Genomic DNA, 13,521 nt, shown 5'->3' with positions numbered 1-13,521 from the left:
AGTACAATGTTGTTGGTCATAATGTATCCCCATCAAGCATCTCACAATGTGGCTTAACCAGACTTGTAAGCAGTCCCTTGCCTGCTTCCTTATGGTGAGCAAGAATTGTCTGCAGGTGAACAGGAAGACAAGCATATGGGAAAACAGTCTTTTTTTCAAATAGCCTGTTGATGTGCAACGTGAGATTATTGCGCACGCACACATGCACGCACACACACACGTGTGTGTGTGTGTGTGTGTAGGAATGGATATAAGTGTACCCAGGTGGCTTATTAGTTTTTGTGCGCTTACTTGCAAGGCTGTGCTTAACACATACTTGGGCCCCACGGGCTGACAGGCAACAAGGCTAAGACTCCATGCCTGTGGCTGCTGTGGCAGACAGGTTTCATTCAGAACATATATATTCTGCTCAAAAGTCCACCGCTGTCTGCATCCAAGGTACAGCTGCCAATTTGTTCAATGAAAAAGTTTCAAAAGCTACAAAGGCAGATGAGACACCAGCAGGCATTATAAAAAATATACGTACAAAGTTGTGTGTGGTAAGAGGCACGTTCTCCAAAACTTCCACATGCAGCTCTTCTCCCGTCAGCCAAGAAATGTCAGTGTCCCAGCCAATCGGCTTCTTCTCCCTACGGAGCAAATAAGCTCTTGGTGGTTAAATGCAGTTGCCAAACCCAGGCAGGTTCTTAATGGTGAAGATATTAAAGAAGCAGTTACTAGGGAGACATTGGTACTGAGTGGAGGCTTCCTTCCCAGCCTAACACTTTTAGGGTGCAATCCTATGCGTGTTCAGACAGAAAAAAGTCCTACAAATCCCAGGAATCCCTAGCCCACATGGCTGTTAGGGGAATGATGGAAGCTGTAGGACTTTGTTCTGTCTAAACACGCATAGAACTGCACCTTTAGCAGCTTAAAATGGCAAGATATTAGCATGGACTGAGCTGTCTTGTGAAATTCAGCTGCAGCAAACATCTACAGCAGTGAAGAAGGGATGGCTCTTGGGGTCCAAAAACCAGAGGAAGCTTCATTCCACTGAAAGGAAAAGAATATTTCTCAACTATTTGCCTCCGAAATTAAACTCTGACTAGTTTAGTGTCAGAGCAGTTTTCAATGAAAGATGGGAACAATTTGGAAGCCGCTACTGCATAGTACACATCAGAGATCACTCTGGGCCTCGCTCTAGAAAATCTATTAGCAGGGCAAGGGCGAGGAATCTCTCCCATCCTCCACCCTCCTGCAATGCCACAGCCACTGCTAAAAGGCACCTCGTGAGGTTTTGCCTGTTGCTCTGCTCTGAAAAATAATTTATTTAAAACATGAGGAGATTCATTTTTATCTTCACCGAAGGCTCACACTCTTAAACACCTGGAAATAACCCCTCTAGCAATCTTTCTCCCATTCCCTTCCCCAAACCATACTTCATACAAACCATACCCATCCTGTATTCGGTAAACAGCACAACACTCCGGGATAAGACCTCGCATCATCAAAGCTTTCTTTAAACTCTCCCGGACTGTTACCCCACATCTTGCTGGAACCTGCAAAACCAAAAAACAAACCAACCCCAAAGGGCTTAAATTTCAGCTTAATGTTATTGGGGCGGGGGGGGGCGCATTTCCCTACCAACCTGCCCAGTCACTGAGGTCATCAGAGGGCATGTTCCTGGTGGTTCCGCAAGGACCTATGGCCTGGTTGGAGTCCACCAGGAGAAGAGCCTTCAGTGTGGTGGCCCCCTTCCTGTGGAATTCCCTGCCTTTAGAGGTCAGGCAGGCGCCAACATTGTGTTCCTTCCGGTGCCTCCTGAAGACGTTGTTCTTTCAAGAGGCCTTCCTTGCATGACTAGCCATGGGATGTTGAATTCCACTTCGTTGGGATTTGTCTTTTTAAAAATGTTTTAACTTTTTAAACTCTTTTAACCATTGTTTTATTCTTATCATGTTGTTCACTGCCCCTAATCTTCTGATGAGGAGCGGTATATAAATATTGTAAATAAATTAAATAAATAAATAAACCAGGGGTGCAGACTCTTTCAGCCCGAGAGCCGAATTCCATTTCAGGGAACCTCTCGGGGGCCTCATTCCAGTGGTGAGAGGGGGGCGAAGACAAAAGGGATGGGCCCAAAAATTCAGCATATTTTTGCTGAAAGCTCTTACTGACAGTAAATAAGCTTAAGGAATTTCAAGCTTTTAGAATGCGGAAAAAATTGCACAAAACCAAGGAAACTGCCAGACAATCTTTGGCTGGGGGAGGGGGGGTGGGGCAAAGAGAAGGTGGCATGGCCTTCTGAGGAAGCCTGGAAGGCTGGCCTTGGACCCCCAGAGGACCAGATTTGCCCTGCTGGGCCTGAGGTTTTGCACTCCCATTGTAAGCCCTTAAAAAGCAGGATGCTGTCTCAAACTTGACACATTTGTGTCTTCATAGAACTTAACGGCCTGGCTGAATCAGACCATACTGCCTGTGAACATGGAGGTTCCATCTAGCTATCATGGCTAATTGATAAGAGTCTCCACGCATTCGTTTAAACCAGCCTTCTCCAACCTGGTGCCTTCTGAATAGACAACAATTCCCAGCATTCCTGCCCATTGGCCTTACTGTCTTGGACTAACAGGACACGAAGTCCAAAATATCTGCAGGGCACCAGGTTAGAGAAAGCTGGTCTAAACCCCTTCAAAGCCATTTAAGGCCGTAGCCATCAGCACATTCTGTAGGAGTGCATTCCATGTGTTATGTAATTTGTGAAGTAATACTGTGCGTGCGCACGGAATCTACCTGCTGCTTGAAAACTGCCAACAAGAGAAAGCAGCTTCCATCACGGATTGAGCAAGTTCCAGCTGCTCATGTCGCAGAGGTTCTTGATTTGAGCTGCTCTCTGGGACAACACCAAGGAAGACCAGACGATAGCAACAGGCAATGCTACCTGAAAAATCTTGGCTCCATATGTCACCATGTAATTTCTGTTCCTGTACTAGATCTGAGTGCAATTTTATTTTGAGAAACTTTTGAAAGCTGCTTTGAGGCTATAAAGCAGGATATAAAGTATCCTAAATAAAATGCCAATCAATTGTAATGCCAATCAATCAAATGCCAATTAATCAAATTTTCCAAAGTTTTTTGCATTTCCTGCCACACATACAATTAGGGAAGTTAGAGTGACACTTAAAACTAATCAATATTAAAATTGCTGAGGTGCCCCCTCCTTTTCTTTCTATTGAGATGTGAACAACTTAAAAAAAACCTCACACTGCCCTCCCTTTTTCTTAAGTCATGGTGGGATGGAAAAACAGTTTATAACGGAACATTGGCATTAACGCAGGCTTGTTGCTCAGAGTGCCCAGTCATCATGATAACTAGAAACTGTCCCAAGGTAACCAGAACCTCTGATTTGTATCATATTCCCCAGAAGCACACATTTAACTTTTTTTTTTTTTTTAAACAGCTAAACACAGTTAGCTCAGCATAGACTGAACTCTCTTCAATCTGAGTTGGTACCCTCTGCCTCAGAAGCCTCATGTAAAGCTTTTGGCAAAAGAGCACTGTTGTTTGTACCCTTTTCATGCCTAAGAAAGATGCAATAAATTAAAGACAGAGCCAGCAGATTGCACTTTGCACATGCATCTCTGGAAGGAGCTATCTCTTTCTGTTTATATTTTCCTTTCCCCGAGATTGAATCATAGCAAAAGGTGTGAAATGAACTCTAACTGGATAGTTGCATTTGCTGAAGCTGGGGCCTGACTCTGAAGCTAGCTTAGTAAGAGAAAACAAGCCCGGCAACTGACTCTGGACGGAGTCTGAGGACTATGCAAGACGGCTTATACTTACTCCATGAGAAAAAGAGGAACTCTACTAAAACTCATTGACTGTCTATTACTCCGCATATTCTTGGGCTTTTGGCCCAAGTTCTAGAAAATCCTGGCTCAAAATAAAGGAAGGAGGGAAGAGGTATGTTCACTTGCAAAGCTCTGCACAGCTTTGCTGCAAACAGGTCTTGGCCGGTTTAGGCAAAAAGAAAATTTGTTTTGTCTCTGGTCAATTAAAATCTGTGAACAGGATACGAGCAAGGAAAAACTACTATGCAGCTGTGGCAATGCTTTTTCTATGGGCCAGTGTGCACAATCAAACAGCTCACCACAGCTTATTTAAGCCATGGTGGGCTGTAGTGTGGGTGGCCATTCTGAATATTCAAACCACTTGCTGTCTGAACCCAGCGGAGGTGGGTTATGTGAGGGTTAAATCACCCTTGCATAACGCAAGGCCTGTTTTAGGGTTAGGACGACACAGGTTTGAACAACACGACAAGCCGTGGTTGAGGTTTGAATATTTAAAAACTGCCTGTCATGTGCCGCAACCCAACATCACTTAATTATGTTCCTTGGCACTCCTTCAAAAAGTTACATGATTTTTTAAAATTGCCAAATATTTTCCCCTCCATTCATGTTTTTTTAATGTTATTTTATATTCCCAGAACAGGTGTTTTTCTGTTTGTTTAAACACAGAAATATATTTTCTAATGTCCGAGGCTAGTTTCCCCCTCACCAAAATGGTTTTAAAACTTTAATATGGCAGGATAGCAAACTGCAAACTTATTTGCAAGGCTGACTTAACATCATCATGCCATTCATATGCTATGAATAACCAAGCATAGTTATGTGTGGGCATAGAATATGGATCAACTTTGACTCAAGTTCTGGTGCAAGGTTCTTTTCTGCTTTCTCTGGTAGGAGGGGCTCACTGTTACAACCTCCTATGAGAACGCAGAATAAAAATCCATGAGCAACATGACTTCCTCTCCCAGCCATCTCACATGTGGTGAAAGGCCTTCTTCAGCCATGGGCAAATTGCCAAGATCATGGGGAGAAGTTCCTGGGCTGCAAATTCAGTAGTCAGAGCAGATCTTCTAATTAAGGCAGCAGCCCTATGCATACTTACGAGGGAGTAAGCCCCACTGAAATTAGTGGAACTTTCTTCGAAGCAAATGAGTACAGGAAGGGGCTGCAGGTTCATTTAAGATACACACTGAGAGTTCAAGACAGCATAAAATAGGCATAAAAATGCTTTCCTATGCTGCCTATACATCTGGAAATTCTCAACTGACTAAAACAGCTTTTTACTCACATATCCTATCTGAAGGAAAGCAGTCTTTAATTCCAAAACTGGGGTATAAAGATTTCCTATTCAACCACGTGTGCTTAGCACAGGGAGGGCAGGGAGCTTTCGGTAGACCAACCAGTTCCTAGGCAGTAGAGCTGGGGTTCCCAATTACAAGGGTCCAATGTAAAAGGAATTTCTTCACTGCCGGGAGGGTTTCAAAAATCAACCTCTGGGAGGGGACTTTATGTATACAGGGCAAAGCAAGTGAAGGGCAGGGCACATGTCGCACACATCACTTCTACCTGATCTTTAAGCAGTGCTAGACAGGTCAGTTAACAGATACAAAGGAACCAAAGGGAGGTGGGTGGAGAGAAGGTGGAAGTCTTCCACATTGCTGTGAAAATTTCAGCCACTTGAGTCAGACAAGACGTTCTCTCTGCAGCTGTTTTGGCTATTTACATCCCAGACCCTTTGACTATACAAGTCCAAATCAGGTCCTTATGGAGCCAGAAAGGCCCTTTATTTTAAGTCAACTAAGGAGCCAAAAATGGGTTATTAAAGAGATTCTTGTATCAAAACAGGACTTCTCTTCACAGGCTTGTAAACATTATCGTGGGCTCATAAATTCTGTGGAATCAGTTGCAAGGACTACTCAGAGGCTTATCTATAATACATTTATACTGTTCCACTTGCATTGTTCTTACCAACTGCCCTGAAAATTCAAGGTTCTGCTGCTACCACCACTGCCGGCTAGACTTCCTTGTGGGGGCGGGGAGAAGGGAAAGAATCCTGGCTTGGGACCAGCAGCAGTAAAGCTACATGCACAATGTTAAAGAGAGTAGCAATATAGGCAAAGCTGCATGTGTGCTTTTCCTGTTCCTGATGCTGAATTGTATTCCCAAAAGTATTTTTTATGCTGGCACAGTGCGATTACACAACAAGCTGAGCTTATCACATGTATCCAGTTGTAATTCCTTCGGGCATGTGTGTGGTTAAATTAAAATTAAGTAGGAGGCGGCCAGTTTCCTCCATGGCCTTAATTTTTTCTCTCTTCCAGTTATAAGAGCATGCTTCAGAACCCACCGAGAAGCATCTAGAATTAGAATTTCGGGTGGGGTGGGGGACAGACTTAAACCATAAGAAACAGACATGAAGTTACAAAGAACTGAGGAGGGCTGGAATAATATTTCAGATTCTCAGGCAGTGACATAGCACTTTGGGGAGCTGCCATGGCCAGGAGTTCTAAAGCTGCCAGGGGAATCTCATCTTTCATTTGTAAGAAGCAAGATGACAGCTCTTAAGGCATGGGTGGGGAACCCCCAGCCCACAGGACAGATTCTACCCATGAGGCCTCCCCACAGTCTGCCTGGCCCACAGAGGCCCCTCCCCCTCCTTGAAGTCACTTCAGGCTTCAAATGACAGAATTTGAGGCATGGGGGGAGATGCCTGGTCAAATCTCAGAAGTCAGGAAGATCTGGGCAGGATTCCCAGGGACTGGAGAACAAGACTTCAGTTCCTTGTATAGCCCTTGGCCACTTCCCATGACAAGCAAAATACATTACGCTACTCATGCAGGATAAGAAGAACCACACAGGCTCTTTGGGTGTGTAAATTCACTTCTGCAAACAAATCTTTGTACAGCTGTATGCATCCCTCCATATTAATGCACTAGGTGCTTAGCATTTTCCAACAGTCCATCTTTAAATGCAGGTTAGGTTATTAAGAAAGCCCCCAAACACCTTTGCCATAAAATTTGGGGTTGCAGTAATAACCTAACTTCCCCATTGTGTGTGGGGGGAGCAGCATGCAGGGGAATCTCCCATTATCTCCAACTGCTAACATGCATCCCTCTCTCCACTAGCTTCCAGGGGGCGGGGGCTTGGGGAACCTCTGCAGGCTGGATTAGGCCCATGGGCTGCAGGTACTCCATCCCTGCCATAAAGTATCTATTCAAAAATGAAACCTGAAAAGAAAAAAACTGAGCATACTGCTACCAAGGACAGTGAGCACCTACCTAATTTAAATGAGAAATATTTATTAAAACCTAATATATAGGATTACACAATTGATATTAAACCCAACAGGTGGAAATCTAGTCAAAATGAAGTTGCGATCCTATACACGGCTCAGGACCAAAATTCTTGATGGAGTGCCTCTCCCAGCATGAACCGAACCGAATACTATGCTTAACATCTAAGGCTCTCCTCCAGGTGCCTCCTCTAAGGGAGGCTTGGAACGTGGCAACAAGGGGGGCTGTCTTGGTGGTGCCCCCCTGATTATGGAACAATCTCCTCAGCAAGGCCTGCCTGGTGCCAACATTGTTGTCTTTTCAGCACCAGCTTAAGACCTTCCTCTACTCTCAGGCATTTGGCAGCATATGATAAGGTTTTTAATCGGGTCCTGGAACTTCTTATTGTTGATGGTTAAAATTGTTTGTGTGTGTGTGCATGCGCGTGCGTGCATGCTGTCTGTTTATATGTTTGTATATAAATGTTTTTAATATTCTGTACAATATTGTATTTTTAAGGTTTTTAATCTTTGTAAACTGTCCAGAAAGCTTTGGCTATTAGGCAGCATAGAAATGTAATAAATTTATTTATTTATTTATTGCATTTATACCCCGCCTTTCTCCCTCTCGCAAGGAACTCAAGGCGGCTTACATTATCCTCCTCCTCACCATTGTATCCTCACAACAACAACCCTGTGAGGTAGGTTGGGCTGAGTCTGTGACTGGCCCAAAGTCACCCAGTGAGCTTCCATGGCCAAGTGGGGACTAGAACCCGGAAATGAAATAATGCCATACCTGGGAGTAAGTCCCATTGAACTCAAGGAGCTTACTTCTCAGCTGACACTGTTAAGCATTGCTAACTTGCACTGAGAGAGTTAAGTACATTCTTAAATCTCTCCAACTGAAATCAACCAAAAGTAAAAATCCTTCACTTTCACTGGATTTTGTCCTATATCTGAAATTCAAACTCTTAACTGCCTTTCCATTTAATTCCTTTGACAATCTCCCTTTTATTTAGTTCTCTCATGCTCAATCTGTGTCCTCCCTAAAACAGCACTGTTTCCCCCCTGATCTATCTTTGCAACTGGAAATTCCAGTTTCAGCTTCTGTCATCTCATATCTTTTATGCAGCCCAACCCCACCCTCCACAACCCCCAAAGAGAGCACATTCTCTCACTCTTCTCCCTTGTTCCTAGCCTTCATGGTCTCCTTGGCAACAATAAGCCTTAAATGTGTGCTAGAAATTGCTAGAAAGTGGGATGGATTACCAATGTACATTCTGCCATCCCTGTGTACCAAAAGCAGATCCCAGTACATAGTTTCAGAGATTTCATTTTTAAAAAAATGAAAAATACATTTTGATTGTCTCGCAGCCCCCCCAAAGATATCATCCCGCTCAATTCGTTTTATTATACCCTTCTCACTCGCCTGCTCTTTGTTTTACCTACTCCCTTGTACCAGTCTGTGCTCTGTATCTAAAGCAGACTCCCCCACCCCACTCTATACAGCAAGTCATCTCCTCCGAACTTTCAATCCCATCCTCAAAATCTCTGATGACAGTGAGCCCTCCCCGATCCAGTTCTTACTGCTGTTTTATCAAGCCCCTTTCTATGCCCCATCTCCATTTGACTCTCTTGGATTATTTCGGGAGAAGCAGAGAATGCAAAGCTGTTCTCTGTTTGCAGAGGGCAAGGCACAGAGGTTCCATGTGCTGGCGAGAGGGAGGAGCTGGGCTAGCATTCTCCTCTTTCCTCATCGCTTGCTTGCCATTCAGCAATGACTTATTTCACCTCCTGGCAGGCACAGCACACATGGGCTGGGACACTTCATGATCTTATGTAGGGATGAGAAGCCTCATAAGGCCTGCATGTGGTTTCCCAGGCAGTCCAGCAGCTTCCGCCCCAGGCCCCGACCACTCTGCCGCAGAGCAAAAAGCTCTTATCGCTGATCAGTTTTTGATGGGAGATAAAAGCTTTTTGCTCTGTGGCAGAGGAGTCAGGAGGAAGCTGCTAAGTGAGTCAATCCTGCTTCCTTCTAAGCCTTGTCCTGCAAGGGCTTATCCTGCTTACTTCTGAGTAGACATGCACAGGCCTGGAGTTTGGAGTGCTATCTGAAAGTGCTGCTGAGTCTCTCTCTCTTACTTCTTCCTGAGTAGACACGCAGAAACTTGTCTTGCTAACCTGTGAGTAGTATGCTTCCTACTATAAATTGGTAAAAATTGAATTGGGAGTGGGAGGGTGGGATTTTAAGCTCCACCCACTTTTGCCTTTGGCTCCACTCACCACTGGAAGTTTCTCCAAAATAGAATTCAGCCCCGGGGCCGAAAAAGGTTCTCCAGTCCTCCTCTAATGGGAGGAGCAGACAGCCTCAGGTTGTTCTGATGTGGTGTACTGCTGCGCACCCAGCATGGCCAGGTCCCAGTTATCTAGACCTTTGTATACAGACAGCAGGATCCCAAGTTATTTCTGCATTCTGTACAGCATGTGGCACAAAGCTAATGCTAAAAAAAACCTGAACAGGAGTAACTTAATTTCTACTCTCACCAAAAAACCCTACTCTCACAAAAATTTGCAAAAACATATGTTGCACTCCTTTCATCACATTCTAGATCAGCACAGTATTCTACATTTCTCAAGGACATCACTTTGCTTACTCCACTATCCAAGGGAGACACTGTAGCTCAGTGGTAGAGCACCTGCTTTGCATGCAGAAGGTCCCAGATTCAATCCTTGGCATCTCCAGGTAGGGCTAGGAAAGAATCCCACCTGAAACCCTGGAGAGCTGCTGCCTGTCAGTGTCAACAATACTAGACTAGACGGACCCATGGTCTGACTTGGTATAAGGTAGTTCCCTATGTTCCAATGTATCATACAGTGACAAAGTACAAGAATTACACCATATCTGTTCTTTGACTTTGCATTGCATTGAATCAACATGCTTCTTTGGCAAGGAGACAAAAAAATGTACAGGCCTTACCACTGTCCTCTGTTTGTTGGGTAGGAAGACTCTAACAGTAGGCTTCTGTGGAGATTTAGGGTTATTCCGTGACAAATCTGAAGGGTTCTGATAAACTGAGAGGGATGAAGGTGCAACAGAGATACTAGAAGATGATGATGATGTAACCGTGTCAGTTGAAGCAGAACTGGAGACAGAGAAATCAGTTCCATTCCCCATGGATTCCAATAACTGCTGCTCCCTCTGCTGCAGTGCATCTAACTTGCTGGTGTATTCCTCATAGGCCTGTAGGAGGGAAAAGGTTATTTTAAAAAGTTATTTAATACTGGATGTACACTTCTGAGATACGTATAGCCTCTTAAGCACTCTGAGCTGCAATCACTGGAACAGTCCCTGCAATGGAAGGAATTCAGGCATGACTTATAATAAAGCAGGAAATGATGGCGTCCAAGTAATTAATTCAATGGCCCTCTTAGCCATTCTAGTTTTAAACCTGTACCCTTATACAGTTCACACACATGCCACAATAACACCTCAAGAGCATTTCAACCCAGATGGACTGTTCTCCTTTGGGGAAGACCTACATGTTACACAACATCATAAAACTAATTCAGGGGTGGGGGAGGATTTGCAAGGGAGAATTGACAGCTTAATCCTTCCCTATCTGCCAAGTCTTCCTTACATCCCATACTCCCTTGCCCAGTTCCCCACTCTCATGCCTGCAATGGCCTCTGAGACTGGAAATTGGCCAGCTGAAGAAATAAGAATCTGGGGGAGAATCAGTGGTAGGGGAAGGGTTAAAGCAATCCCCTCTCCCACCTGCTGATTTTCCCCTGCAAACTGTATTAGCATTACCTGGGAAATACATATATATATACAGTAAGTGTACATTATGTTAGAATTCAAGCATACAAGCCATAGCAGAAATAGTTACAATTTGGTTTTTGCCTCCTATTAAATAAGAACTTCTCCATCAGTGTTGGTTTTGTAGAACCCGAGCCACCCACTCCAACTGTATGGTACAGTGTTTTCAGCTTTCTGGGAAATCACTGGCAGATACAGGGACTGCTCAGATGTAATGCCATGATTTGGGCATTACAACAAGCCTCAGACTTGCATGCTCTGCCCTCTCTTTGGACACCCAGATTGGTAACTTCTGTTCTCAGCTTGACATTTTGTTCAAATCCAGAAACTATGGTGTGCACAACCTGTAATTTGCCAGGGCCAGACAAAATGGCAAGTTATAGTTTGGAAGCTTCCAATCTTTGTTTGCAGCAATCTTGGTGCATAAGTGGAAGAGACAGCATGCAAGCCCAAGGATCATGCCTGCTCATAATGCCAACAGCCCCATATACATGAAGTCTACCAAAATGGCACAGCCAGGATCAAGATGTTAATGTGCAACCTAGAGAAGAACCATATATGCCCGGAAAACTGCTCTGAACTTCAGTGCTAAATATAGAATCTAGAAGCATGGGGAAAATGGATAACATGTATAACACTCCAACAAATAAAATAAAAGCAAGAACATAGAAATCTAAGACAGACATTTTTGTGAACTGCCCAGAGAGCTTCAGCTATTGGGCAGTATAGAAAAAAAGAAAGAAAGAAAGAAAGAAAGAAAGAAAGAAAGAAAGAAAGAAAGAAAGAAGATAGAGTTGCTTACATTCAGATTAGCCCAAGGCAGTATTTGACTTTGCATGTACATTTTAAACACAGTATTTTAAATCCCCCATGTGGGGATTCTCTTCCCATTCTTCTTTTATGAAAATGCTGGCTGTCATCCTGAACCTAGGTATGCATCCTCAAATTTCTGAAATAGATACAACCTAAGAATGCATAAGCAAGTACAGAACTGAAGCAATAATTAAACAAGACAACTACATCAGAAGGAGAGTGGCAAGCTCTTGTGGCAATCTCCCCTTTTTGCATTCTTCCTTCCTTTTCCTAAAAGGTAGCTCAATATATATTTTTGCAAGATTTATGCACAATGTCTCTTTAATCTTCTTCATTAAGTTCCAAGATCAAGTTAGATACTTTCTACGATACTCAAATTCTAAAAATTGGAGGGGCCATTTCTGTGGGCTGGCACATTTACTGTCAGCCAGCCTGAGTCCATATGCAGCTCCTTCTATTTCTTCCCTCTGGTGTGAAGAGCCTGGAACCTGGACTATGTCACCAACTGTCAAGAACCAAAAGAGACTGTCATAAACAAAAGGGATATGTGGAGATGTTTATGGCAGTCTCTTCTGGTCCCTGGCAGTTGATTATTACTGCAAACCCCATGGCTTATGTAGAATACAGGTGGGACAGGCATAAAGAGTTGTAAACCTATTCTGATTTAGAGAAGAAAACAATCTAGCTTTCATGGGAGTATAATGTTAGACAACATGAGAACACAAAAGCAACATCTCAGACAGAAATGCAAAAAAAAGTGCATGCCTGAATTTCATATAATGGAATTGTTGAACTAAGCATAGAGGTTTTCATCCTATTTTTCTAACAGATGAAGCGTCAAACAAATTTTAAGTATTGCTTGTGCAGACAAACCAACATTTAAAAGTTGAATGAATAAATGAATGACAGTTTCCAACATCCTGCAACTTGACATTGCAATGGCTCAAGTCAGACTATCCTCCAAGCCATGCTTTGAAGGATCACAAATGAGCCACTGACTTGCATGCACCCTTTCCTACATAATGTCACTCCCTTTTGGCTTTTCAAAATTAGCCATAGTTTGCTGGAATGTCCATAACAGTAAACTTGTCCTCAAAGCCAGAATCAGAAACCATGGTTTGGGAAGCAAGTGCTAACCATAGTTTGCAGATTCAGATCTCAGGGCAAACTATGGCTAGCACAAAATGGAACACTCAGAAGAGCAAAACCACACATGAATGGGTAGGAGAGAACATGCAGCTCATTTCCAATCTTTCAAACCACAATTTGGAAGACTGTCTGGATGGAGTACGTATACTATTAGCTCCTTCAAGTTCTTCCCTTCTGGAAATATGATCCAATTGGATCTGTTTTCTTTCATGATTGGAAAGTAAGAAAATTAACATTATTTGAAATGCTTTCATCAATTCTAAACAACAGAAATTTAAGTTGCTACTGTGGCCTGACCGACTGCTATGAATAACTCAGTTCTGTATCTAGTTAAGAACTCTTCTCCATTGACATGGCAGATAGTGCTGTATAGTTGGCTACTGTAGACATAAAATATAGAATAGTCTAGCAGATAGGTGGAACAATTGTGCCTTTGATGATAAAAGATGAAATTTGGCACACTTTTAGACCATACCATAATGAATATTTTTTGCTATAAGGCCATCTCAGATTTGCCTTGCAACAAAATTGGCAGCCATTTTGAAATATGGCCACCAATTGCATTATGATTTCTCATTTTGGGGAGAATCATGCATATTTTAGGGTTTATGAGAGCTGATTTATTTGCATTATAACTTCAGAAG

The 13,521-nt window shown here is 43.2% G+C and overlaps 1 protein-coding gene across 2 annotated transcripts in view; it reads right to left on the bottom strand.

Moving 5' to 3' along the window:
• Positions 1-13,521, bottom strand: part of BRAF (B-Raf proto-oncogene, serine/threonine kinase) — a 69,498-nt gene that overhangs the window by 40,054 nt on the left and 15,923 nt on the right. For both annotated transcript variants that reach the window (XM_084809493.1, XM_084809494.1), the window contains exons 3-5: positions 10,073-10,336; positions 1,435-1,538; positions 527-629 (exon numbers count right to left, since the gene is read on the bottom strand). In XM_084809493.1, coding sequence (XP_084665619.1) covers positions 527-629; positions 1,435-1,538; positions 10,073-10,336 — 471 coding nt within the window. The remainder of the gene's footprint in view (positions 1-526; positions 630-1,434; positions 1,539-10,072; positions 10,337-13,521) is intronic.

Source organism: Heloderma suspectum, chromosome 7 (assembly GCF_057233095.1).
Source record: "Heloderma suspectum isolate Gila_16-S chromosome 7, 16-S_ref, whole genome shotgun sequence".
NCBI classification, from domain to species: domain Eukaryota; kingdom Metazoa; phylum Chordata; class Lepidosauria; order Squamata; family Helodermatidae; genus Heloderma; species Heloderma suspectum.
Note: the sequence above shows the minus strand (reverse complement) of the source record. Positions and strands in the feature narration are given on the sequence as shown.